This window comes from Larus michahellis, chromosome 1 (assembly GCF_964199755.1).
Source record: "Larus michahellis chromosome 1, bLarMic1.1, whole genome shotgun sequence".
In the NCBI taxonomy this organism is placed as follows: Eukaryota; Metazoa; Chordata; class Aves; order Charadriiformes; family Laridae; genus Larus; species Larus michahellis.
The window spans coordinates 99077607-99104659 of NC_133896.1; the positions used below are offsets into that span (position 1 = coordinate 99077607).

A 27053-nucleotide genomic window follows, 5' to 3' on the forward strand; every position below is an offset into this window, starting at 1 on the left:
CCGAGAGTGCCACTTCAAAAATTAATGAAGATCTTTGTGGCTTTTTTTTTTTGCTTTCTTCCTTTTAGTTTTTGCAACTCCATTTTTAAAACACCGACAAAGTTTTTATACATTTCTCACCAGGGTCATGAATCACATGAAGTGAGTTCACTCATAAGGCCTTAAAATATTTGGGTATTTTGGAACTAAAGAGGAAAAACTGTGAATGAACTGGAATCTGTTATTGTTAGTAGGAGGTACGAAGTTGCATGTGAAGCTGTGTTACAGGTGACTGCCAGTTAGTTATTGTCCCTTTGTCGACCTTCCCTGTCAGAGAACAGAGCTGCCTACCTGCCTGGGCTGAGATAATCTCCATGGTAATTACACGCGGTGCTGATGCTCCATCATCCCAAACCAGGCACAGTCCCTCAAGGTCTGGTCACTGTTTTCCCTTCACATCTCTATGAGCTAAGGACCCTTTTTTCCAGAACAGGCCTATTCCAGCACAACTGTAAGTTTTCACACCTGCAGACTTTACCTGCCAAGATACTTTAAAAAAGGTATTTTAAGGTGTACTTGTGAGGTGTACCTGAAGGGCATACAATATGCGAATGAGCAGAAACAGCCCCAGGCCTATCAAAGAATGAAAAGGCCTGCAATTTTGTCCCGTTAGGTAACATCCAGACAGCACAAGCTCCTTCCATTCTATCCAGCCTAAGCCAAGCCAGAGTTTCTTGCAAACAGTCTGCAGGACTTGCATGTAATAGTTTCTAAGTCCTGGCAATAGATTGAACTGCAAAGACAACATTCTTACAAAAATGTAAACCCCTTCCCTGGGCAGTTCAGAAGGCACATCTGCCACAAACAATTTTTTTTCCCCAATACACCTGGTGACAGGATATTCAGTTTAGGTTCCTCTTTCTTACACTGAATGGCAATTTAAATTAAAATCACTGCCCATTCAAGCAAAAAAGAGCAGGTCTTAATGGAATAATATCAAATTTATTTTCAATATGCTGTGATAGGATAGAAAACTTTTAGCACACAGGCGTAACTGCCTGCCATGCAAAGGAACTCCCACCGAACATTTCTAACAACTACCTCTCCTTGCTTCCTTACTTTTAACATGTTCTCTTTAATATTCAAAATGGATGCTTCCAAACTCATTTTTGACACATCTTGACTTGTTGACTTAAAGTGAACCAAAAGACAAAATAAAGGGCATATTGGAGAACAAGAGCAGAGGAAATCCTCTGCTGTACCCATGTAAGCACAGAAGAATAAGCTTTACATGATCAAGGTTAGGCCTAGCTTGTAGTACAGCTACTAGCCAGGCCCATTCATAATTTGACTTTTTTATTTTTATATATTGCCTTATAAAACAGAAACACACTAGAAAAAAAATCACAGAAAGTGACTGATCAGACGTAAAAGTAGTAGGTCACCCTCCTTCAAATACAAATAACTTTTTCTCCTGCAAAACAAGAGTTGAATTTGATATTTTATCACTGCCTCGCACAAGGAATAATGGCATCACCAAGGCAAGAAGGAAGAACTGAATATTCTTTTAGTCACTGTAGTTTTAAAACCCATGGTAAGCAAAGGGCAAACACAAAGATTTGACACGTTAGGAATATGACAGGCCCTTTTATTGGTTGCTATCCAACTTAATTTCTTCATGACGGGCCTGACAAACAAGAGCAACCAGAGCCTGAAGACAGAAAAATACATCAGCACAGAGTGCAAATCAGTTCTGTTGTCTGGTCTAGTACCCTTCACCAATGACACCACGAGTAAAGGCTCAGACGTCACCCACAAGTCACTGCCGTCTCCTCATTACTCTTTCTTTTGTTCTCTCAAAAACTCTCCTCTATGCTGAAACTTCCAACAATCTCCTTAAATCTCCAAATTGAGTTTAAAAGTGTATTCCTAGAGAGACAGGGAAGTGGGAGACTTTTATTTGTAAGTTAGAACTTCACTACTTACACAGTGCTAGTACGCCACTCAAGATTTGTCTATCTTGAGGCAGACTTGACTGATCCCTTTTTCGGGTCCTCTCTCCAAAGTCAACCACCAGCATCCTTCATTTGTTATAATACTGACTCCTAACAAACAATTATTCTTGTTAATGGGGAAGAAATAGGTAAACTGGGAGGAAAGAGGAACTTGGATAACTCCATAAAACTACTTAATGGGTGGGCTCTAGTCTACATCTGACTACGAGCAAGTTTTGCCCAGGAACGTAGTACGGTCCCAGATGTGATGTCTCCCTTAATGCTGCAGGAGATCCATATTTTCTACTGTTCTCTCACTATCTTGGGAAGCAGCTGTGGCGCACAGCTGTAGTTCTTGCTGTGAAGATAACACACAGAGTCTGGCTGACCCTGTGGACTTCAAGCCGATAGATCATGACAAAATTACAGAGTGGAACTTGCCAAAACTAGTAGGCTTCAATTAAAAAAACATACAGAACACTTCATAAAAACTTAACAGCCCAAATTATTGTTCATAGATACACATTGCTACTTTACTGACCACTGATACCATTCACGCCTTTTTGGCTCACGCTTATTTTGCGGACATGCACATCTACAGTATGGGGTTATCGCAGTCCTGATGTTTTCTCAGGTTTTCTCTGAATATTGGAAATTGCACGCATGAATATTATGTAGCATACACTGAGATGTATGTCACCACCAACAAATATACTCCACTGAAGAACAAAACTGCAAACAAGCTTTTACCCCAACTCTCCTACATGTCTTAACACAAAATGTGAGAGAAGACATTTTGAGTTGCTCAGATTTCTGCAGCTTTTTTTTTATTCAGAAGAAATATTCATATGACATAGCAGTATCAGGTCCCTGATTGACAGAGTATCAGGTTGACTCATACCAAGTTAAACTCTCCTTCAGGTTAAGAACAAAATACCCTGACATGTTGCCACGTAGACTTGGAGTGGCAAATTCCCCGGATTATAAAACATCTGTTGAAAAGCAGTTCCCTATCTAAGGCCCAAGGGTTATATTTCTACGCCTCTTACTCTCTTGCTTCCTCCTCTGCATATACTACACATTGAAAGGGCAGTACAGCCTGCAATATCAGAGACCAAACTGCCCTTTCAAGCTACCCTAGCATCTCAGATTTATACAGTAGCAGAATATACATTTGTGGATTTAACTCACTTTTCCGAAAAGTCTTAGCAAGTGCAAGGAAGGATAATTTCTTATAGACAGAAGCTTTTTAGGGAAATACTACACACACTGCTGCATTAAGGTTCCTGAGAGGAGGAAAACTGATAGGCTTTTCATATATGTCAGTGCTTTCCTTTTAAGACTAGCAATTGCAATGCAATCTCTCATCTGTACAGGTCTTTTGTGAACTGACATGCGGCTCATTTGTCTAAACAATCAAATAAAGCACATTATGACTCGATCAGTTGCAACTGCCATAAAAATAGAGCTCATACCTACATTAATTTGCTGCAAGCAGATGGTTGATTGCTTTTCTGTCCTTTTACATTGTGGTCCTGTTCCCTTAGATCCTCTCTTTGTAGAGAGTGACATGCTGGGAGGTCAGTTTTCTGACAAGGTCATCTGCCTTCAGAGTATGAAGGGAACTGCACGGAAAGTGGGTTGGGCTATATTTAGAGTTTGGTCCAACTCCGTGCCAAGGTCCCCCCACTGTCTCTCTCTTGCAGCACCGTCTCAGGTCTATTCTTGCAGATTCTCAGCCCACACACAGAAAACACGAGGAGAGAAAAGTCGCTCTGAGCTACTACTGGGTCGAGGTTTTCTGCAGTTCGCTGGAAACAAGCGGATCAGGAGCTCCTTAAATCCCTCGGCTCTTCTAGTATTAATTTTTCTTTATTCAAGTGGATTTTCCCCTTCCAAGTGAATAAGGAGAGGAAACTGCCTGGGATACAGCAAAAAATAGTCTCCTGAGCTAAGGTAAGCTTGCTTCATTTTTGTGCTGTCACCATAATTAAAGAGCAATTGATGATGACTTGGATCAGATATGCTTTTTCCTGTGAGACCAGATCTGCATGTCAGCATTAAGGGTTTTTTTGGATAATGAAATTCTCAATTTCAAAACATCAATTTTCATTATCACTGTCTAAAGGAAATGGGAAAATAAAAGGATATCAGCATGTGTAATAGAATATACACTGTCTGATTTTACCTGTTTAGATTAATGTAAAAAGCACACAGCTACACCAATAGACTGTATCATTCTGAAAGTAAGAGAAAAACAGATGTATGACTATGTACATAATGATTACATATATATATATATCTGCATTTAGATGTGCTGAGTGATGTTTTATCCACATTATTTTGTATGATGTGAGAAAGTATGGCTTCAGGGTTGCAATATAAGGCTTGCTGCAAATAGCACAGATATAAAAAAAAAATTAATAGATGAACATATGCTCAAATTCCTTCACAGTTCCAAAGAAGTTGCTCAGCTTCAGCCAGAGTACAGGCAGGATTAAAGTTCATATTGAATTTGGTCTCCTTTCCACTGAATGCTTTACACTGGTCCTGCATTGCTTCTCCTTTTAAAACCTATGGCTGAACAGTTTTCCTCAGCACCATTTTAAACTGTTGTGATTCTTAAGGGGAAAAGAACCTGGACAGAGTACAGCATGGCATGCCTGTCTGTAAGGAGATCCTAACACACTTCAGGTCACATGGACATCATGATACTGTGGTGTGGACTCCAACATGAGGAGATTGTTATCATGTAAAGACACTCTGGAGCCATGGATTTAGCACTGGCACACACACACATAGCTTCCTGCAACGCAAACACACAGGAATGGTAACCTGAAGAAACAGGGTAGAAAGGTCCACTTGACCCAAAGGTCCAACCACCTGGCTGGCACCCCAAAAAGTTGTTCATACAAGCAACACCATGTAAAAGTCTCATCAGAAACATCTGAAGAAAGGCAGATGGGTTCTAGATGAACAGTGAGCAACTCACTGGGAGTTCACCTAAGCCACGACGACTGTGTGAATTCCTGCACTTAGTTCAGGTCATCTTTTCTTAACACATCTGCTGGTTAAACAATGCCATACATTGGGCTGAAAAAGTAAAGGTGGCAAAAGTCTTACCTACTGAAGATCCTTCTCATTTAGGTTACTCTCAACTCTGTATAAGATCATCCTGTCTTCCTTTCTTTCTGACTTTTGTTTGATAATTTATGCTCAGTCATGAATGTTAAGTTTATTTGGAGGATGTAATAAACACCATGCATTTCACAGAAAATATCTTTCTAGCAGTCCTAAGACTCTTCAACAAATAATAATTAAGGCAACATGACGTGGAGCCAACTTGGGCTGTGACACGTGATAATTCAGATTCATCTAGAAAGTTTTTATTGCAAGAGCTCAAAGAAGAGGCTGTTATGGGAGGGTTACTCCAGTACTGCGAATGCATTCATCAAGTTCATCAGCAAGTAAAAGGCTTCACAGTATAAAAGGAACTAGTGCAGCCTAAGATTGACCACAGTCTTTTATAAACAGTTGTTACACACTGATAGAAGAGAAGAGAAACAAATATACCTTTAAAAAGTTATAAGTGACAATGCCTAAAGTTATCACTTAATGAATCAACTTAGGTTTTGTGACACTGTGGCATCAATACTCCACTTGTGTGTGGGAATATGTTATTTCCCCATCAGCGTTAAAGACACTGAGGGGGTGGGAGGTGGCTTAGAATAAAGCAGTATGGGGGTGACTCTATCTTACAAACACAGCATTCACAAAGACACATACACATGCCCCAGCAGAGGGGCAGGAGCACTGCTGCATCCCAGTAGCAGCCGGGGACGGGCTTGTTTTGAAGGTTGGGTCATCACATCTTCCTCACAGGAGCTGAGTCTAAAAGGTCTCTGTCACCCAAACCAGTGGGAGATTTGTTGGCAAACAGATGACAGGACAACAGTAATGGAAAATGGCAGTACCGTTGTGATGATAGATACGAGTATGGCATTAGTGGAAGAAGTTACAGAGAAGCACATCTGAATGAACAGGCCTCATGTCTTCACATAGAGAAACCTAAATCTGCTTCTAACCTCTTTCTGGTTGGGATCAATCCTGCTTGGTAGGATCCTCCTCTTCCTATTCGCTGCCCTACATTATAAATTTCCAGCACCAGCATAAGCTGGCTTCATCCTGCTAACGTGTGGCCTCCATTGGGCATGATGTGCCCATCCTAGTGGAGACCACCACAGAAGGGAAAAAAAAGAAAAAAAAAATTAAAAAAAGGAAAGGATCTTTATTTCCTCCCCTAGTGAAGAAAAGAAAGAGTGAAACCCTTGGCTTCTATTAAGGGGGCTCAGATGGGGCTGAAATCCACTTTCCTCACTGAAGGTGGGAGGTCATGGCTATATGTGTTGACTGACCTCTGCCTAAGGTTGTGGATGAGGAGGAAGACGAGGCTTGGCTGATGATATATGCTCCCAGCTGGCCAGGCAAAGCTCCAAGGGGACATTCACAAACTCCTGACATTGGCACCGTCACCCTCAGCTGACAGGTGTAAGCAAGGCCAGAGCCAGATGGTTAAATCCAAAGAGCGCCAGGGGGATGAGTAAGTCCCACCGTCAGTCAGATCCCTACTACTGCTCACCGTATTTATATTCCTGCCCGAGGGCTTTCTCCAAACAACAAATGGTGCTGGGATTTTCCTCCCTCCCTGCTATCACTCAGACAAATTGGACTGATGGAAACTTTGAGGGGAGTGTCAAAGCGTACCTCAACTCATCCTGGAACAAGTGCCTTTAGCACCTAGAGACCCAGTCCAAGATTATTTGGGTGCAGTTCTCTGTGTGTATGCCTGCGTGAGGAGGTAACGTGATATTTGGTATGAAAATATCATAGAAATTTCTGCACAGAAATTCTCTTCCAAAATCTTTCATGACTATTGTCATGAATATACTTTCCAGGAAGGAAGTGACAGACGATGATGTGCCAATACGTGCTGTATAGGAAAGCGAGATACTTGTGGGCACAGAAAAATCAGAAAGCTGTTAAATATAACAAAATAAGAAAAATAACAAAACTCTTAGGCAAACAGTTAATTAAATAATTGTACTCTTTCTGCTTAAGAATATTGTCCCCTGAGACTTACTGGTAACAGGGAAGGGGAAGAAAATCAAAGTTCATACCTGCAACAAGTCACATAGCCCCAAGCTTTGTCTGACCTGCTTTTACAAATCCATCTCCAAAGAATAGAAGGAAAAATCCAACAACGGAACTTTTCCATAGGGTCTTCTGCTGCATTTTGCCCTCTGTGCACCAGAGGTATAGTGATATCTTGTTGCAGAAAACAGCCTGCTTTGAGGTGAGGAATAGCCTCAGCAACCTCCATTTTCTTGCAGTCTGACACAGTGTTGGGACTAATGGAAAGATCTCCAACACTTTGCATTAGAAAACATTAGTTTTAACCACAGCACATAAATAACATTTAAAAAAATCAGTATTTATAGCATGTTTGTATTTAACACTTTTGTCTACCCAAAAAACAATAAAGCTTCATGCTCATATCTAAGCAGAATAAGGCACATAAAAAAAAATAAATTCACTTGAAGATCTAGGCACTCTAAAGGCCTGCAGTACCACGCTGCTTTGCGGCTGCAATTGCCAGCTCCAGACTGGTGAAAACTGCAGGCAGACCATTGTCTGCTACACTTGGTGCCTTCCTTCTCACCCAGACATCTTTGTGGTCCCACTCAGTACGGTTTTATGAGTCCCAGTGATTATTCAGGATTGGTACATAACCCATTCATGGCAGATAAGGTCCGCTGTGCACATAGAAAAGGAACTGGGGGGCTTCTCAGTGCAGGGGAAGGGGAGGCAGAAGGAGTGGCCCCACCTGACCTCAGACCTTGACCACCAGTGCAAGGGAGGACACAGCGGATGCAGCTTGCTTTCCCCCGGTCACATCCACATCTCTCTTTCACAGTCACACAAATGTACATACATATGTACCCAGCTGCATACAGACAAAGTTGCGGGGTTTGGAGACCCACTCTCTAACCATTAACAGCAAAACATAGTATTTTAGGCTAAGATGAAGCATCTACTTTGAAAAATGCATTTATTTTATATGGGTTTTCAGTTTGGCTAGATGAAATGGAGAGCAACTATGACAGCGTTGCCTAGAAATGATGAGAATGAAATTAAACAACAGAAAGTAGTTTACCTGGGATGTTCTAAAATAGTGTGCAGGGGTATGAGACAGCATGTATATATCCAGAGTGGTTATCTATACCTGAAACATGCTTTCAAAAGTACTTAAAAATTGAGGACATACAGCTGGCCAGCCCCACAGATTGTTTTGTCATTTTCATAAAGCTGTTCCCAACTTGAAGTTTAGTCACAGCTACAGAAGTAAGCTGAAAACAGAGTGCTCCAGTGGGGGACGCGTTTCTTATGGCTGTAATGGAGGGACATGGCATGCTTAAAGACCTTTGCTCTCTCAGGGGAGCTCAGCAGGAGCTGGGAGCCTGGGAAAGCACCAGCACAGCAATGGCTGGGCTTTGCTGAAGCAGTTTCTCTAGGAATGGCGTACGCACAGCTTTCTGCTGCTCTGTGACAACTGCCAAGGAAAAGGATCATATGCAAAGCTAGATTGTACCCGTACATTTCTTTGGAGACGAAGGTGGTTAACTTTAAAAATAATTCCCAATGAAAATCCCACCTGTACAATGTGGCATAGTTATGCAGGGAGAATTAGTTAAAACTGGGATTACACAAAACTCTAACACAAATTTCTTACCTTCTATTACATAAGCCTAAATTATTTCAATTGCAGCAAATTCACAGTGATCACTGCTAGGGCTAAAACGCCACAGCAAGTAATCCAACAACGTTGAATTGAATTCTTTTGTCTCAGACGTCAGAGAGTGAAAGTTCATATGCACAGCTGCTAAACTGTAAATTACAATTTTACATAAAATGAAACTTGGACTAAACATAGTCCTGTTAAAAGAAATCCTTAGAGGTGAACTCTTCCATTTTTCACTCATAACCAGCTTTTTAGTATGCCAACCTGTTCCGCAGGCATTCACTTGAACAGAACAGTGTCCAATCTCTAGCACATGAACAGCATTAAAAAAATCAGTATTTATAGCATGTTTGTATTTAACGCAGTACTCATGCAGCTTTATTAATCACTAATAATATTGCAGAAGAATAAAAGAGCAAAGGATGAAAAGAATGTAAAATAATCCCCACATGAATGGCAAATGTTTTAGATGCTCTCCCTAAAGATACGATTTAAAAATCATGTGCAAGACACAGTGAAAAACAGGCATTTTACATCAAGTCTCATCCGTCTTTAAGAACACTCAATTTAAATAGAAAGTGAGTGGCAGCCATTCTTCCTGTTACTAGGTTTCATTCTGCTAACATAATGGTTAGAGATGCCAACCAATACAACTCCATGCGTACCATCGGATGTTCACTCACACAATACCTGCCCGAGACAAAGGAATCCCACTTGGGAAGGCAGTGAGGCTGTACAGGACGAGCTTGTCAGTATACGAGAAAAAGGAAGGGTTGAAATGATTGATCAGGACTCACGCGCTTGAGTGCATGCTGTTGCTGTGCAGTCTGTCTCATGCAGCCAAGCCAACGGGCTGCATGTTCCCCGCTGTAAGTTCACCCACCGACCAGCACCGGCCCACTCAGAAGCCAAGACGGCTCTAAATTTCTCGATACAGATGAGCAGACACTGAGAGATTGAAACAACATGACCTGTCAACTCTTTTGCAGCCAGAAACTTGAGAATCTTGAAGGTGAAAAACCAGAGCACTTGCTCCCCCTCACACCAACTTTCACCCGACCTCCAGCTGTCCGAGGAGGACAACGTGTAGTCTAATTATAGGTCTCTTTAGTCCTCCTAGAGATTGTCCCCTTACGTAGGCCAAGAATCTCATGAATCTCTTTCAGAGCACAGATCATCCTCCATTTTAGACCCTTCTTCTGCCCTATCACGAATGTGCAAGGTGGGCTCCCCATCAAGTTTGCTCCTCGCCAGTGAAACAAAAGGAAGAAACGACAGGTTTCATCAAGAAATGCAGGGTATGGAGTGACCACTGGAGAAAGCACATCTAGTTTCTTCTCTACTGTCCTTTCCCGTGACTTGTCACTTAAAAAGAGCTGTTAACACCGAAGGCGTTTTTATTATCAAAAGTGAAAAGCTACAGCATATATTGAGCAGTTTCACACTTAACAGTTGTGAAGGATATACTACGTATGAGTTGATAAGCTGTGTTTTCTTTGCACTTTGTGTACGTACCCAGTACATGTGGTCAGAGGAGGGAATCTTACAAGATTTATTCGGATGGAGGTCAGGTGCGTGTACATGCTTTGTTACATTAAAGAGCTTGGGAGTATGCATTTCTACATCTGACAGGGACTGCTTAGCCTTTAGCAAATCACTAGCACTTCTTCCATCTCAGTTTGTCTTACTGCAAAAAACAATATGCAGAAATATCCCTTAACGGGGTGTCTTAGAGCCTAAATAACATATCTAAGTGCTACAGGATTTTTGAAGAGAGTGCTACAGTAGAATAAAATAATAGTTTTTAATTATAATTCAGACAGAAAGGACATGAAGTCCCATTCTTTAACACCTGAAAAAGCCTCAGAGTTTTTAAAAACATTTTCGAGAATCCAAACCTGTTGCATTCAGATCATTAAGATGAAAAACAAACTTGGGGCTCACCATGTCAGAGACACACAGCTCAGTGGGATCCCTTTTAGTTTGGAGTTACAATTCTCCAGTTTCAGTATCAACAGCCACAATCAAAGGCTTCTTTGTCATGGCTTTGCTATTCATCAGCTTCTGGGAGAGTGTCCTGACACGAGACAAGAGAATGATAAGAGTTACCCCTATCCAAAGAGGGCATTCAGCTCAAGGACAAACCGATGACAGACTATGCAAAGCTGGGGTTAGAACATAAATGGTATGGGAGGGACAGACGCAGTGCTTTGTCCAGACCCTGAGGTCTCAACTCTGGCGACAGCCTCGTAAGGCAGATGTCCTCCGGTATGCCGTATGAATTCAACATGCTATGAATTCTTCATTTGAGACCCTGCTGGGAAACCTAGTCTCCTCCTGCTTGATTTACTGCAGAATTGCTGATAAGGAAACCCCGCTGTAGCAGAACACTACCCGCAGCACAACAGGGACGAGATAGGCAGCACATCTGCGGAGGGAAGATCGTCGTCTCAGCCAAAGTTACAGAAAACAGCAATTGTAAAATAATCCAAGTCTTACAATATGGAAAACAGCATAGCCCTCAAATCAGAGATACTTTGTCTCTCACTGTTTGTCTTTGTCAGCAAGCGGAAGGGCCATATACAATTAATACTATCAAACAGAGCCTGGCATAGCAAGAAAAAAAATAAATCCTATGTACTGTCATAGTAATTTTATCCTTTTGTTTATTTTTTTTAAACTGAACTAATTACTTAGCTCAGCAATGGTTGGGACTGGAAGGCTGCACCAGGACTGTAATGAAGGTAAAGCCCTGGGGAACCATTTTGATTATAGTGGAGGTTTCAGCTGACTACATTTTAATTAATCAGAGTAGTAGAGCACTCTGAATTCCCAGGTATCCCATTTCAACCTGCAGACTAACATGACTTGTTTTAGGGCATATTTTAACATTGTTCTAATAAATTCTTCAACAGTTCTTTTAAATCTCAGAGGCAATCTAATTTCTTTTTTATTTTTATTATGGAGGCTTTCAATAGGTATTTCATCTATAAATCACTAAAATGATGTGGCTGTGGAATGCCAAAAATAGACTCAGAAACCAACTACCTCTTCAATACTTGTATTCATTAAAAGCACAGTGAATTTTCTAATTACAAATCAAAAGAAGTTTTTTCACGTTGATAAAGCATTTTAATTTAAAATACATCTCTATTATAATAAAGATAAGTCACCGTAGCATTTGGTTAAAAAGCTCAGTAGTGAGCCAGCATAATATTAGATGTCATCCACTATAAGATAAACACAGAAGTCGTCAATGCCAAAAGAAAAGCAGGATGTTCAGGGTTCAACACACAGTGCAGTGTCTACATTATCTGTAAAACCCAGGCTGAAGTGAGCCATGCTTAAGGACCGACAAAATATGTGTAGTCTGAGAAATATGTGGCAAACGAAGAACCAGATCTCAAAATATGCCAGTTTTGAGCCAATACATCATAAGACCCAGCAGAGATGATGTAATTTATATCTTTAAATTCACAAAGCAAGTAAATTTTCCTTTGCATATTCTTCTGCATCCTGAATCCACCAGTGGTTTGCTTCTGTATGGAAAAAAGAATGCTAAACTGCCCAGGACTCTCCTGGTTTCTACTCAGACGCTGCAGTCCCCAGTATCAGCTAAGCATGACCTGCAGAGGTGGCTGTACACCGCCCCTGCCCAGCAGCAGTAGTAGATACCAACTCTTCCTCCAAGAGGGATGTAAGATCCAGAAAAGGACCAGGGGAAAACCCTGAAGACAGGCATCAAGCAGAGAGGGCTAAACCCAAGGGAAGGGCAGAGCACGCTGCGGAAGCTGGTGGTAGGAAAGGGGGTGAGGACAATGGACATGGAGCCCTAGGTCTGAGCCAGTACACTTCTCCATATCCATCATGCTTCATTTTCTACAAAAACCAACGCTCTGCCCTCCCACTCAATAGGGTGAGCCGCTGCACCACCTGCTCCATGTGGGGGGACCACGGGGCTGTATCTTGGTCCCTGCGTGGGGGAACAGTAGAAGGTGTGAATCCTCCTGCCTCAATGCACCGTTTGTCATACAGTTGCAGAAACAGACTTGCTCCTAGTAGTACCCACCCCTACTACCAAGGGGTGATGAGCCCCTAACTGCTACACCACTAGCAGAGATGCAGCCCACCTCTGCCAGCTGCCCACAATTTCACTACTGAAAGCTTTTGAGAAGGCACCATAATCATGACTTTTTGCCTACATAAGAGGAGGCTGGGGGCAAGAAAGATAAGTTACTTCACATGGACCTTTACCCCAGTGTATCCATAAAGCTGTCAAAACCCAACCCAAAATAAAATACCAATTAGATTAGTTTTCCAGGGTGAAACTGTTCTGTGTAGGATAAAAAAAAAGTGTAGCTCACTTTGTGTAGAAGCAATGAAGCAAACTGTGGTTTAAGAGAATGATAATGAATTTCCTTTGACAATGGGAAAGGTACAGACCCTAAGCGCACATCTCTGTCAAGGCATCTAGTTCAGCAATCGCTACTTTCTTTTAGTTTCTGCTAACCTAAAGGTACTACAGATATTCTATTTTACAGTTGTCATTACCACAAAATATTACAGGAATAATTTGCTACAGTAAATAATCCCAGAACTGGCTTTCTCAAAACCATGTAAAATTATTCCAGGCTGAAAACCTGGAATGCCTAGCAATAATTGATTGTGAAACCAATGCTTAGAGAGTTTGGACTGAAAACCTCAAAGAGAAAAAAGCATCAAATTATTGCCACAGACCAAGGCAGAAAACCTGACTTTTTGATTTGGAGAGGCACAGATTTGCAAGCCTGAAGCATTTTTTTAATTCATTTTTTCCCCACACTGGGTTACCAACTGAGTACTTAGTTCAGGTTTCAGAAGTGATGTATGTAACACCCACTGGGTACACCGCCACTTACACTGTGTTCAAACCAGAGGGAAAGGAACAGCTGCTATCGCTCTTCCTGCGGCAGGTTAAGCACCAGGAGTGGGAACCCCCCACCAGAAGTGTGTGAAAGCACCAGCACTCACATGCTGCAGCCTCCAGTGATCTAGAATTCCCCTCCTAATTTTCTCTTCTTCACTCATGCTTTGTCTTTTAACTGCATCCAAGGATGAGCAAAGGTAAATAACGTGGCACGCTTTACCTGGGGCTGACCCTAAAAGCCACTTCAAAACTGCAAGCTTGGGCGGATTCTAGCCAGGATCTCTGAAGGGAGTCCAAAAGAGCTTGAGCCTGCAAAGCCTCATCACTCCACGGCTCTGAACAATACTCTGGCGATTAACCAAGCTCCTCTGCAATATCAAGAGCCACTAATGTTCCAGGATTTTTCTACATGGCAGTCATTAAGAAACTGAAGATAAATTAAAGGAGGGTGGGAAGCCAAAGCATGCCACCCTATGGCCTAGGTGATCTTGACAGAAGTCAGGTTTTCTCAGCTCCCTTTAGGCTTAGAGCCCCAGGAAACATACCCTGGCAGGAGGTCTGCCCTAAAAAAAACATGTTGCAGGTAAACCCATGGTTGTGTTAAAAATCTCCCACCTGCAGCTACTCGCCCTGAGTTGCTGAATGCAGGGAGGGAGAGCTTCTTCTAGACACAGAACTGTTGTCTTTACTCTTCTACCAGTAAGAGTACCAGTGCACCAGTAAAGTACCAGTACACAGCACCAGTGCCTTATGAACACGTGCAATAGTAACAAAGATGCTCATGACTCTGAACTGTATACATCACCTATCATCTATTTAGTGATGGACTTAGCAGTGTTAGGTTAACCGTTGGACTCTGTGATCTTAAAGGTCTTTTCCAACCTAAATGATTCTATGATCATGAGAACTCATGTCCCAAAGAGGAAAGGGACAGAAAAAATGCTGCCTTAGTGCAAGCATTGGTTTTATGGGGTTTGGTTTGTTTGATTTTTTTTTAAAACTAGAGAATCTGCACATCTCCTTAAATTGCTCATGCACATGTTGGGAGTGGAGACTGCATTTGAAATGACCGAATTACAAGGATGCCTACCAAGTAAACCTTGCAGGGATGAGGGTGAAACTAAATGCACAAGAGTCTTCAAGCTGCCTACACACGCAGCACCTGCCTCCCACAGGGTCACTGGAAAAATCCATTCAGCCATTCCGATTGCTTTTAAGAGCAAGGAAAATACAGACAAAACTACAGGGCACATGGGGGCAAAACACATCTCAGACAAAGCAAAGCATTTTTGGACAGCTTCTGGCCTATTTTAACACCACTTAAGACGGGCAAAATTTTGTCAAGGGGAATCATTTTTGTCTCCACCATTTGAGGAAGACGAAGACCATGCCTTCATTGCACAGACCAGCCTCAGTCGCGCTGTAATACACAGGCTGCAAGAGAGGCAGGTCAAAATCCTCCAACCTATGCTCAACACAGAAAATGTTCAAGAGATTAAACAATCTTTTTTTAACCTCCAAACTCAAAATGGGAAGCAGAAGTGACTGCGGAGGATTTTCATGCAAAAAACCTGCCACTCTTCTGGTTCGTCAGTCAAGACTTCTGCTAGCACGTACTTCAGGAAGCTCACAGTACCCTGGTACTCTGCCATACAAGTAAGAAACAAAGATCCTTCTGCTGTATTCCTGTGTTGAATTACAGGGTTTTTTTTCAAAGAGAGTTTTGAAGTGTACAGAGCTAGGAGTTGGACATGATCAGAAGTCCATAGATCTGTCTGCTGCACTCAACACAGTCGACTACAAGGTGCAAGCAACTTGCCTGCAGAACCAAACAGGAGTCGATCTGAATCTGTCTCAGATGGTTCATCTCACTCTTCTCAGGAGCCCTGAAACAGGCAGCTGCTCCTCCTCACTAGGAGTGCTTGCCATGGCATCCCAACAGATTAGGCTCCATTCCCCATGAAGCTATACATTATTAATCTTATCTGAAGCAGACAGTGCTGACACCCAGCTTCCTCAGTGTCTGGAAGAATACCAGCTGTCTCCAGCTCAGCCTGAGTAACTGGAGAGAATGTGTGCATGCATCAAGAGGAAATATTTCTTAAAACTTTGCAGGATTCAGAATCCTTCCCCTCTTCTTTTTCCTATGCACTATTATAACAACTGCTTGGGATTCATACCCCACTCCATCTCTCTGCATGCCCAGGTGCAAGAGACTCCTTTTTGTATCTTTTGCTTACAAGATAACTGTGTCACTTCCTCTCAGACTGGCCCCAACAGCCCATTCATTTGAGGTTTCTTTGGAATGGGTTACTGCAAGACTGTCTTCATCAGACCAACAGAAGGAGATGCCCAGATTATGCAGCCAGTGGAAGATGCGGCAGCACACCTTCCACAGCACAGGAATGGACACTAAAGAAAATTACTGTACTCCGTGATTCCTTAGCTTTTACCTCTTAGAAATCCTGCATGGACTTGGTTCTAAGGCTCAACAATCTCTATGGTCCTTTTTCTTCATCAGCCTTGTAGCATTACAACCAGTAGATACCACGTAATTGCTAGTGGTGTGAATAAAAAAGTTCCTTCCTACTGAACAGCAACCAAGTTGAGGAAGAACTTTTTACCTAGAACTTAAGAACTGGTCCATAACGGGTACTGGATAAGACTCATACTCATCAGCCCTTCTTAAAAGAGATCACAATCAATTGGACAGCAAACTACACAAAAACAAGGAACAAGTGGACCTTTACTGACTTACAGACCTTTCAAAGCCTCTAACAATCTCAAAGATGTTTCAATGGTTGCGTAGACGTGGCATAGACTGGTGCAATACAACTACATGGCTCGACGGGTAGATTAAGCCCTTAAAACCAAAGAACACTACGCACTGTAGCTAATTTTGCACCAGAAACTTGTTTCTTGGACGAGTTTTGCATTTCAGGATGCAGTCCAGCAGTGAGTTTGTTTATGAATGGTAACATCAAGATACGCGTACCTTGCATATCCCATCCTCTCAAGAAAAATAGGGATCTCTACTGTGGCAACATCACTTGTATGTTAGAGCTATTTTTAAATAAAAGCCTTTAATTCTGGGGGTAAAAGGATTTCCAAACAGCTTTTGATCCCCTAAATCAGGGAACAAGGCTCCGCTAGCAAGTAGGGAAGTGTTCTACAATTTGAAATGTTACAGCCAAGCTGATGAAAAAATCATTCAAGCAACCTGAATGGCTCTCACGCAGTCATTTTCACTGTAGAAGTCGACACACCATGTTCAGGTCTCATAAAACTACATTATTTGTTATTATGGAAAATACACTAATTCTGCTCACTATTTCCCACAGGTTTACAGCACTAATAAATCCAAGTTTGTGTCATTAATCTCTAGAATTAATCATTGACTACCAGTAAGAGTGCAGTAGGTGATGATTAAAGCAGCAGAAATGCCTCATAATACAGACGTTATTGCCTTTGTGTGGGGAGGCATCGTGTGGTAAGTGAGTATTAACTTCAAAGATACAGCTCATTTTACACAGCTGGGCTCTCTGATGAAAGTTGAATTTGAAGCATGTTAGCGTAATAACATGCTCCCGAGATTTTGTTATTTTTTTTTTAAATCAGTAATTATAATGAAACGCTATGGCTGAATAGCATTACCCTCACTCATTTACACCACCAAAACAAGATGACATCATTACTTTTATTTTCTAAAGCTTGTTTTTGGCAAAGCAAGTCCTCTGTTCTTTCAGGTACTGTTTAGAAAGCAAGATAGGAGATTAAGCCATTTACCTCCTCAAGTACTGTGCTTTTTACATTGCCATATTTACCGCATAGCTTCAGGCATGGCAAATAAAAATTGCCTTAAACCTGTGATAGCCTCAGAGCTGTTTGACAGGGCTCTCTATGCCTCTTGGAGTGGCTTGATAGTTTTGCAGCATGAAGTCCCAGGCTTAATCCCGAGTATAAAGTACTTGAAAAAATAAAGATTTCCCAGTAGAAGGCTGAAACATACTACACATCCATACCCAAGTTCCACCAGGCACACTTATTCATCCGCCAGGCAAACCTACTCATAAGTATGTACGAGGGTGTTTGACTAGATCTGAAATAATCCCGTTTATCATTGTTGCAGAGGAAGACAAGATAAGCATCTATCTCTCATCGAGTTAGCTATAGGCTTCCCTGCACTCGTATCTGGGTTTAACCCTTAGAGTCTGCATTTCTATTGTAGAGTGTGTACTTCTATTAAGATACGTTCACTAAGCTTTCATCACAAGGCAATGACAATTAGTTTCCTCCATTACCTGATTTCCAGTTACTCAGTGGTCTTAAGAGTGTCATGTCTCACATATTAAAGTAGAGAGTTGGAGCCAGGATCTGCCTGTTTATACAGGACAAATCAATTTAAATATACACTAATAGAGAGAGTTTGATTTTAATTACATTAGGCACAGTATTTGTCCAAGCAAAAGCACAAGGGGAGTACATTAAAAAAACATAACAAATTACCCCCCGCCCCCGCCCCAACTTGGCTGTTAAAAGAAAATTACGGTCATATCTCTCATGTTAGAAATGTTGATAAAAGCGTACAGAACTGCTGCCAAGGTTAATGTCATCCTGAATATGCATTGGCTGTTCAGACACCGGTCACAAGATTTAAAGAATAAAACAACATTCAGTTTTGTAGAGATCTGTTACTTCACGGAAAATTAAACAAGTTATTTGCTTTTTTTGTTGTTTTGTTTTGGTCAACCACCATTCAGCATGTGTTTAGAAGAATACACATCTTTCAGGAGTCTTTTAATCAATCACAGCAATTTGTAAACCCATTTCAAAAATAAATATTTAGAGGTCATGTAAGCAATGAACTCAAAGAATGGCTTAGGTCCAGGCATTGTGTAGACTCAATGATGTGATCTTCCAGACATTTTTCTGCCCATGTGGTGCCATCAAATAATTTTGTTGTTGTTTTTTTTTTTTAAAACAACATGACAAAAACTAAGGAAAGAAAAAGACATATGTTGAACTGCGAACTGTGAAATGAGACAGGGTAATGCAAGAGGGGTCATATCCCACTACTCAAACGTGAGCCAGCAAAAGAGGAGTGAGATAATCAGAAAGGTCAGAGTGGCAACAGTGGCCAGGTCTTTTCTTGGAAAGACTTTAAGAACACCCACACTTCTCCTCAGACATCAGCTACTCTCTGCACTCTCTTCTTCTCACTAGTTTGGATAAGACTTTTACTAGACAACCTTTTCTAATTGCCCACTTGAGGAAAGCACTGAGGGTTCAGCTGTCACCTCAGCATTAAGTGTGGTGGGCAAAATACTCTGCTCCACTCTAGTCCTCTTTCCTTGATCGAAGAACTTCCTAGGGGGGTCAAGGAAAAGCAGAAGGAGAAACAACACCTCGCTGTTGAGAAACGATCTTCCATCTCAGACCACAGGACAACTCTTTAGTAAAGTGCTGCCTCTGCTTCAGTTCAGCAAGAGCACAAGAGGGACTGACGTACCTCCTGATTTCAACAGCCATGCTAAAGACCATCTTCCCTGGCCTCGCCACCAACCACGCCAGGTCTCCATACCAATTTGCAGCAATATACTTCATTGGGCTACTCTGCTAAATTAGTTGCAGATGCTTCTGTAGTAAATCTTTCCTTAGTAGTGTGCTTCAGAAAAAAAATGAACTGGAAAAGTCTGCTTCATAGGCTCCATATCAGACACAAAAAACTGCATGAAACCATGAAGTCAAGCCCAAAGCCCCCCAGAGAATTCTGGAGCACCACTGTCATATCCCGTTTTCCAATTTCATCCACTCAGCTGAAAGGATGTTTAAAACCAACATTTCTGGGGACAAAGAAAATCTCATTTCATTCTTTTCTCATTATTGAAGTGTGGCTGAAACCTTCTATTCTCAGGATAGCCAAAAATAAATAAATGCTGGTACATGTAGGGAAATTTTAGCCTCAGACGTGGAATTTCTCACAACAACTTTTGAGCAGCTGAAGATGTGGGAAGGGACACTATTGCTTGCTCTCAGCTACAGCAGTTGCTAACATGATTATATGGGCCCCCTTTAAAGTCCATTTCCACAAAAGGAGGCGAGCCTGTCGGTAAATAGCAGAGCAATTTATCACCACACCCACAAACCTCTCTTCCTAGAACTGCCATACACCTGAGTATCACCCATGAAAGCAGACCCCATGCTCAAGGTGAATGCCGTCTAAGGCCCTCCTGTAAACTTGAGCTCTGTTTCAGACCCCGACATGCAGTTTCTTAACAGGGTGACACAGGCCATTGTGCTGGAAGACAGTCTGTTTCTGGGAAACGCCACTGCACTACCACTCCTGACTCATAAGGATATAAGATGATTTTCCTCCAATCTCACACACCGAGTTAACAGCAAAGCCAGAAACAGTATGCAAATCTCACTGACATGGTAAAACATCAATAAGCTCACATGCGGCTTTTCTGCTTACTTATTGTATGCGTCTCTACATCTACTTATTTTTCACACACTGATTATGCAAGAACTTGGGAAGTCTTACATGTAACTGCTTGTCATTATCACGGAGTGAATTACCACTGGAGTGGGGGACTCATACCTTTGAACAGTCTTAGTTCAATTAAAATCCCAGGCCTTTATGCTTGCAGTTACCATATTTCTCTTATGGTTACTAGAAATATTACCTTATTTCTTACTTCTGAAAACTGTGTGGTTATATAGGACAAATCCATCCCCTCCCCTTACTACTCATACAAGTGCCCACTGTGCTGAAGTCCACAAGGTTAAGTTTGAGTGACAAGCTAGACTCACAAAAAAAGAGAAAGCAAGCTATCGAGCATCCCCTATAGAGTTAGAGGCACACAGGCAGGGAAGCTCAAACAGGCAGGGAAAGAGAAGCTGCTGTACTCCTCCTACTCCTTGCCCTGCATGTGCAAGATCCCTGTTTCTCAGGTCACTGTCAGCGACTCCTTGTCCCACACAGAGCCCAGAATGTGGTTCCCACTGCCCACCCCCTTTGCTTTGCTTCTTTGGGAAACGGGGCTTATATATGACCACAGTATCTGTGTGTATATGTTTATGTCTGTGTGCTGGTCCCAGAATTTTTGTCTCAGTGCACAGTCACTACATCAAGGTTTGACAAAGGGTTGGAGAAAGCAAATTCTTGCAAGTTCTTACAAGTTTTGTGAAAACAGGCAGGGAGGCGATTCTATAATTATCCTTGTGGAAGGCGAGACTGGCATGTGCAATCCCAGAGAGAGGGGAGAATCCCAACAGATTCCTCAACCATGGGAAAAAGTTTCAGTTGAGACTCAAAGTCAACCTCTGCACACAAATTTATAGGAAAGTAGTCATGTTCAGCCCCACTGCTCAGAAAACTACTAGTGTCTGGCTAGGCAGGCACTGTAAAACATAGTCATTTGAATGATTTATTTCATTCTTTCTTCTAAGAAATCTTTCCCAGCACTGGAACAGGAGGGAGCAAACTGGTGGGTGACACACATGTTTGCTCGCACATAAAGGAACTTCATAAAAGCAGATTTTGTATTTTCCAAATTAAGAAGAAAAAAAGCCAGTGACAGGGTGTGGCAAGGGATCCTGTTTGTTTCTAAGCCTGTCTTTGCATGCTTATACTTTCAAATACAGAAAAGCATCCATTTTGAAAGAAGCATCAGGGTTAGAGATACAGTTTAGATTAGTGATGGTTTTTGTCAGAGTTAGGTTGATGGTTGAACTAGATCTGAAAGGTCCCTTCCAACCTCAGCAATTCTATGTGTTTTGGGATAGCCAAGTTTATTTTCTCAAGGCCTGTATACCAGAGCAGAGATAACAATTATGAATATTTTGACCACACATCCCCAACCAGCACTGGCCGTGGCTGCTTAAGTAAAGGGGGAAAGGGGAAGCCTGACCCCCATTATCACCTTTGTTCAAGTCCTGCCCCTTAGTTGCCTGTGCCGGGTTCAGCCGCAACAAACCAACCTGGCAACGACCCATTAGTCATGCTGTTTACAACTAACCCAGCTCATGACGATTCAAGGCAGCCACAGAGCAAACACAAGCCACTCACCTGGCAGATCTGCAGGCGCCTGTGGGAAGCAGGCAGTGACCTTTTCAGCCAGCAAAAACCACAGCAGGAAGACAGTGCTTGAACAAACCTTATCATGCAAAAGAAAACTTCCACATTGGCATAATAATGCAAGGGGAGGCTATTTCCCACCGGCAGTTTACTATACAAGGATGTAGCCTCAGTACAAAAGGACGCATGAACTTCCAGGCTAAGAGAGTTGTGACAGACCACAGCTCTTCCGTCCCTCGAGGAGTTCAGGCCTGGCCTGGCACATATCACATTGCCTGCCACAGCAATACTCCTCCGTGAACCAGGCTGTTAACAACATAAGACAGCCCTTGGGATACAGGCAGCACACTACAGAGGACAGGAGACTCAGACCAGAGGGCCTCACTGGTTAGTGAGAACTGAGCTTTGGCACGCTTTCTCTTGAACCTTCACCCTCCCAGACATTGAACACAGAGTACGGCAGGAGCGCTGTGGACTCCCTACAACTCTGTCCACCTACCTCACCTGCATCATGTCTAGGTACCTAATACCACCACCCTCTCTCCACCCCACAGATAGCTTCCTTTCTTCCTCCCTGTGAAACTCCAAATGCTGTTTTTCACAAGTAGAAATTACCAATACTGGTCTAATTCTTACATCACTTTTTTTTTTTTAAATGTTTTAAAAAATACATATCTACTCCAGTCCCTATGACTCAGTATCTATAAATACTTTAATGGGATTTATTAAATTTATTTTCTAGTTTCTCAGGTGATGACATGACAGACCTTCAACCTGATCTTGCGCAATCAGCGTAGGAGAGGTCAGTGAGTTGGCAATAATAAAGTATTTGAGAGCCAACAACAGGGAGAGGGAGTTCAGATACTTGATGATAATAACCTAACACAAATGCGTACTTCCCTCCTCAAAGACTCCAGCATAAGAAAAAGCTTTAGGAGCAGCTTCTTCACACCATAACCTCCCACAATGTTTTGATCTGGTTATTTAAGCACAGTCTGAATGGCTTGAATTCATCTGCGGATAACCCACAACAAGGACAAAGATCTGGTGTCTGAAGTGTAGAGAAAGGACCAAAACACAACAGTTCCTACACCTCTCTGAAACTTGTAATAGAAAAATCAGGCAAGGACCTCAGTTTAATCTTTTTGCACTGGATTTCTTTTGCTTTCACACTCCCGAAGTCTACAGCCACTTCTCATTTTAGGAATGAGATGAACATGCATTTCTTTCCATGCCAGGCTTTGGGCCTGCCTGCCACTACCAAAACAGGCACTGTGCGCCTTTTCTGTGGCACGTAATAGGCAAACTATTCCAGCAAAGTTCTTCTGGCAGGGCTGGGTCACGATACTGGCAGTGAATACAGGCGAGAGGGGCCTCCTGAGCAAGCCAGATCCCTGATGTAAAATGAAGTGTGCCCGAAAGACACTCGTGTGAGGCAAGCGGATGGGAGAACATTTCTCCCCAATAATACAGAGAACTTGAAAAGAATGGAGTTTAGCATAGAGAAATGCACAGGCTGCAACATATCTTTTTCTAAAAAAATCCTCCTCCATTCATACACTCCTGCACAGCAATGTGAGGCTCCCAGGCAGGAAGCTCAACAAAACACTTAAACTCCTCTTTGCCCAGGAGAGCCTGGTTAGCTCACCAGAGCAAGGGAATCTACGTGGAAGAAAAGAAGTAGCAAAATATTGTTAAAACATCAGTTTAAATCCAGGCCGGTTCTCCCTTCTCAGTAAGGCCCCGTGTAGCTGCGCTTGTTAGCGAGGCAGTGGAAGGGGCGATATTTCAGGCCTGCTCCTCAGCAAGGCTCTCTAATCCCCGGCCATGCAGCCAGCCTGCCAATCAGCCACCTTGCTCTGCTCGCACGCAAACCCAAGTTGAGTAACCTGAGGAGACATTAGCAACTCAACACTCACCGCAATTTCACGTCGTGGTCTGACCAAGTGGCACAAGCCCTTAACCACAGCCTTTAACAACAGCACGCTGCGCACACTAATCCCTCCTTGATACTTCATGTCAGCTCCCGCTGTGAATCAGCACAGAGCGCAATGGATTTTTGGCTTAACCAGCGGACTCAACTGCACTTGTGCTTTTTGGAGTGAGGAAGATTATCATTCCTACCTAAATTACACCATGATCCTGACTGCAAAGTCCGCCAACCTCCTCCGAATGGTGCCTTACTGGAGCCAATGTGCAGCCAGGGGTGTCGCGGTTGGGGCTGCCTGAAAGGCTCGGCCATTCCCTTCAGGGGAAAACGCCGAAGGAGCTGATGTCATTTACACGTTACCTGACTCTGATGAGCAAACTTGCTGGCAGCCAAACACAACACAACAGCGACACTCTAAAAGAAGTGTTCAGGACATGTTTTTCATTACCACAGTCAATCCAAACACACCAATTGCCACCTCCGCCTTATCCCACTGTGCAACAGACATTAACAAGCTGAAGCGACAGCAACACGTGGATGATGAAAACATTCCACCAGCAGACTGGACTATGCTGAACACTGTGCGGGAATGTCACATTAGATATTTTCTGTACGTTGAAGTGTTTCTTCATGGTATATTAGACTTTCTCATCTTTTTTTTTTAATTATCTATTGTGCTCAAGCTCCCTGGGGCTTCTTTTTTGCAACAAGGTAGAACCTCACAAGTATAAAAATCAGTATAAATAAAAAAAAAAAAAAGAAAAAAGCCAACAGCCCTTCCAATATTTTATCCTCGAAAAAGAATGCTTTTTTTCCCCCTGTGTCTTCTGATTCCCTCTGCATCTCCTTTGCTTTAAAAATATGACAGTAGAAATGGATGGTCCAACATCTCAGAACTTCAGTAACAGACTACAAAGCACACAATTACAGCATTAGGCACTGATATTGTAGGTTGATAACACTAGCTCTGCTCAGAAGAACTCCTGTATTATTGCCTGAACAAAACCTAACAGCATCAAATTTCTCAGATCTTCAGTGGGTAAGGGGAATGAAAAAGTTCAAAGGCCTCAGGTCCAGGGCGAGGTGACGCTGTGAGGCAGTGGCACAGAAACCGTGCAGCCAACAGGACACAGGAAAACAATTAATTTGACTTGCCCATCCAGAAAGGCCAGGCGCTTTGAGAGGTACCCATGGCATTTACAGCTGGCTGGATGGAGGGAGCTGCGGATGACACTTGTTCAGAGCAAGGCTCCTACTTACTCATCTAGATTAGGAGCAAATCTTTTAACCACTCCATTTAAGAGTAAAGCTTTTGGAGGGATGACTGGTTTTAATAGGTATGCCAAGAAACAAAAAGCTCTGCCAGCACTGAAGGACTCTGTTATCTTAAGACAAGACATTGCACAGTGTCACTTCCAAAACAAAGTCAGTTATTTCCTTCCAACTAGTATCTGAAAGTTGCCAATAGCAATAACAAAAGTATTCAAGAGAAAAAAAAAAAAAAGGGAGCACAAATACGGGGATTAGCTGAAAAATACTTCAGTGGTTTTTTTTATTCCTGTTACTATTTTTAATTGCAAATAGAGTCAGAACACATTCTCCTAGTGACAATGTAATTTAAGCAATCTATAACTCAGTATTATGTCGAATCAACATTTTGCAAAACCTTAACTGCCATCTCAGGTTCTTCCCCCTATTCCAACCCCAATATACTCATTCCAAAAAACCACTACATTTAATCCCTGAGTTTATAAAGCAGGTAACACAAATGCTATTGCACTTAACTCTAGGGAATTACTAGCACAATACTCTTCTTGAAATCTCTAAAGAACCTCCTGCTGGGATAACATTTAAGACTTTAGTCCCCAAAGCAACATTTCTCAAATGATCTCAAGCCTGAAGTTACCTAAGTTGCATCAAGGCTGCTCAGATATGTTGTTTCTGGCATCGGCTCAAATTCTTTTAAAATATAGTTAAGATGTGCAATAAATAAGAGAACAATGAAGTCAGCACGTAAGAAAGATTTTAAAAAGTTACCTATCAGAAAAAGCATGGCAGATCTTGCATATAAACATAAGCAATCATTTTAAAGGGTGGCCGAGTGCCCTTTTCACTTGCAGCTTACTCTGCCACTATGCTCTTCAAAGTACTGCATGTCTTACCCTTCAGCTGCGTTACGATGCTATTGATGAAGGACCAAGATACATGTTAATATGTAACCCGCCAGAGGTGTCTGAAATTCCATCTGATCCTCATCAAAGGAAAAAATACAGGGCGTAAAAAGTTACCATATGCCCCCCAAGAGGGGCACGGCTGCCTGTAACGCCTTCCCCACGCTGCAACATCACCAGCTCCAGGTGAACCATATGAGTTCTCCATGCTATCTCCATCTTTCAATAGTGGCTTTGAACCAAGAATGTTACTATTGAAGAACAAGGGCGGAAGGGCTGAATCCCAAGATAAGTAAGCAGCAGGGCTGACCTCATAAGCTGTTCCCTAGGGCACACCATTGGGACCACATGAGGTTCCTGAAAGCATTATATGAAAAACAGACATTGAGGTTTTACCATTCATAGTCAGGAAGTAAACAATGTTTAGCAGGAATTAAACACATTTATTATTCAAAGAAATTGAAAACACAAACCCCACATACAAATCATGCTAGGGTTAAAGCGGTACTTAGATCCTGTAAGGGAACACAGATGGAGCAGGTCATGGCAAAATCCACACTTGTAGCATACGCACATGTGCACACTTGTGAAGGTATAGACAGAACTGCAGACATAGCTTCCCAATGCTCTTCAAGAAACATGGCCACTACATTAGAAAAAACAAGAATTACAGAAGCACTTAGTTCAGTCCAGCTCTACTCCCAGAGAAGTGAGTAGAAAAAACAACAACAAAAACCTCCAAAACAAACAATCCACTTCAGTGGGAAGAAAATCAAGTTACATATGAGTACTTTTGAAAACCCTCCCCATCCTACTAATACGCTCTGCTGAGTGCAAGCTGCATGAGCTGTCAAGCATTTCTGCTTTTGTCCACTTTGAGGTCTGTCCCATGCAGACGAGCCTCACCCCTGGGTTTCTCCCTCTACACGTGGAAGAAATCGACTCTATATCTTTAAAGTATGCACTCTAAACATCCTCTAATACCGAAGATTATCCTCCTGTTCTCACATGCCACAGACTTTCAGGGGAAATCCATCAGAAAATTAAAAGGCTTGAGAAACATCAACAATACAGAAAAAATCAGAACAAACATACGATGGGCCTAGAATTCGATGCATATTGTTGCAGGAAGCTGTGATCTTATATTCAAATTTCTTAACTTTTTTCTACTGTGATGACCTCAGGGACAAGTAT

General features: G+C 42.2%; 2 protein-coding genes across 7 annotated transcripts in view; one reads left to right on the top strand and one right to left on the bottom strand.

Moving 5' to 3' along the window:
* Window positions 1-27053, bottom strand: part of CMSS1 (cms1 ribosomal small subunit homolog) — a 243138-nt gene that overhangs the window by 27413 nt on the left and 188672 nt on the right. The window contains exon 1 of one of the 3 annotated variants that reach the window (XM_074595554.1): window positions 25977-26116. The exons of 1 other annotated variant lie outside the window; for it this stretch is intronic. In XM_074595554.1, coding sequence (XP_074451655.1) covers window positions 25977-26067 — 91 coding nt within the window. In that variant the 5' untranslated portion in view covers window positions 26068-26116. Of the gene's footprint in view, window positions 1-3448; window positions 3588-25976; window positions 26117-27053 lie in introns of those variants that run through there. One more of the 3 variants, XM_074595545.1, reaches the window with a different exon arrangement.
* FILIP1L (filamin A interacting protein 1 like) overlaps window positions 3556-27053 on the top strand; it is a 210032-nt gene continuing 186534 nt past the window's right edge. For 2 of the 4 annotated variants that reach the window (XM_074595485.1, XM_074595503.1), the window contains exon 1: window positions 3556-3929. The gene's annotated coding sequence lies outside the window, so the exon portion shown is untranslated. The remainder of the gene's footprint in view (window positions 3930-27053) is intronic. The other 2 variants (XM_074595493.1, XM_074595514.1) reach the window with 2 other exon arrangements.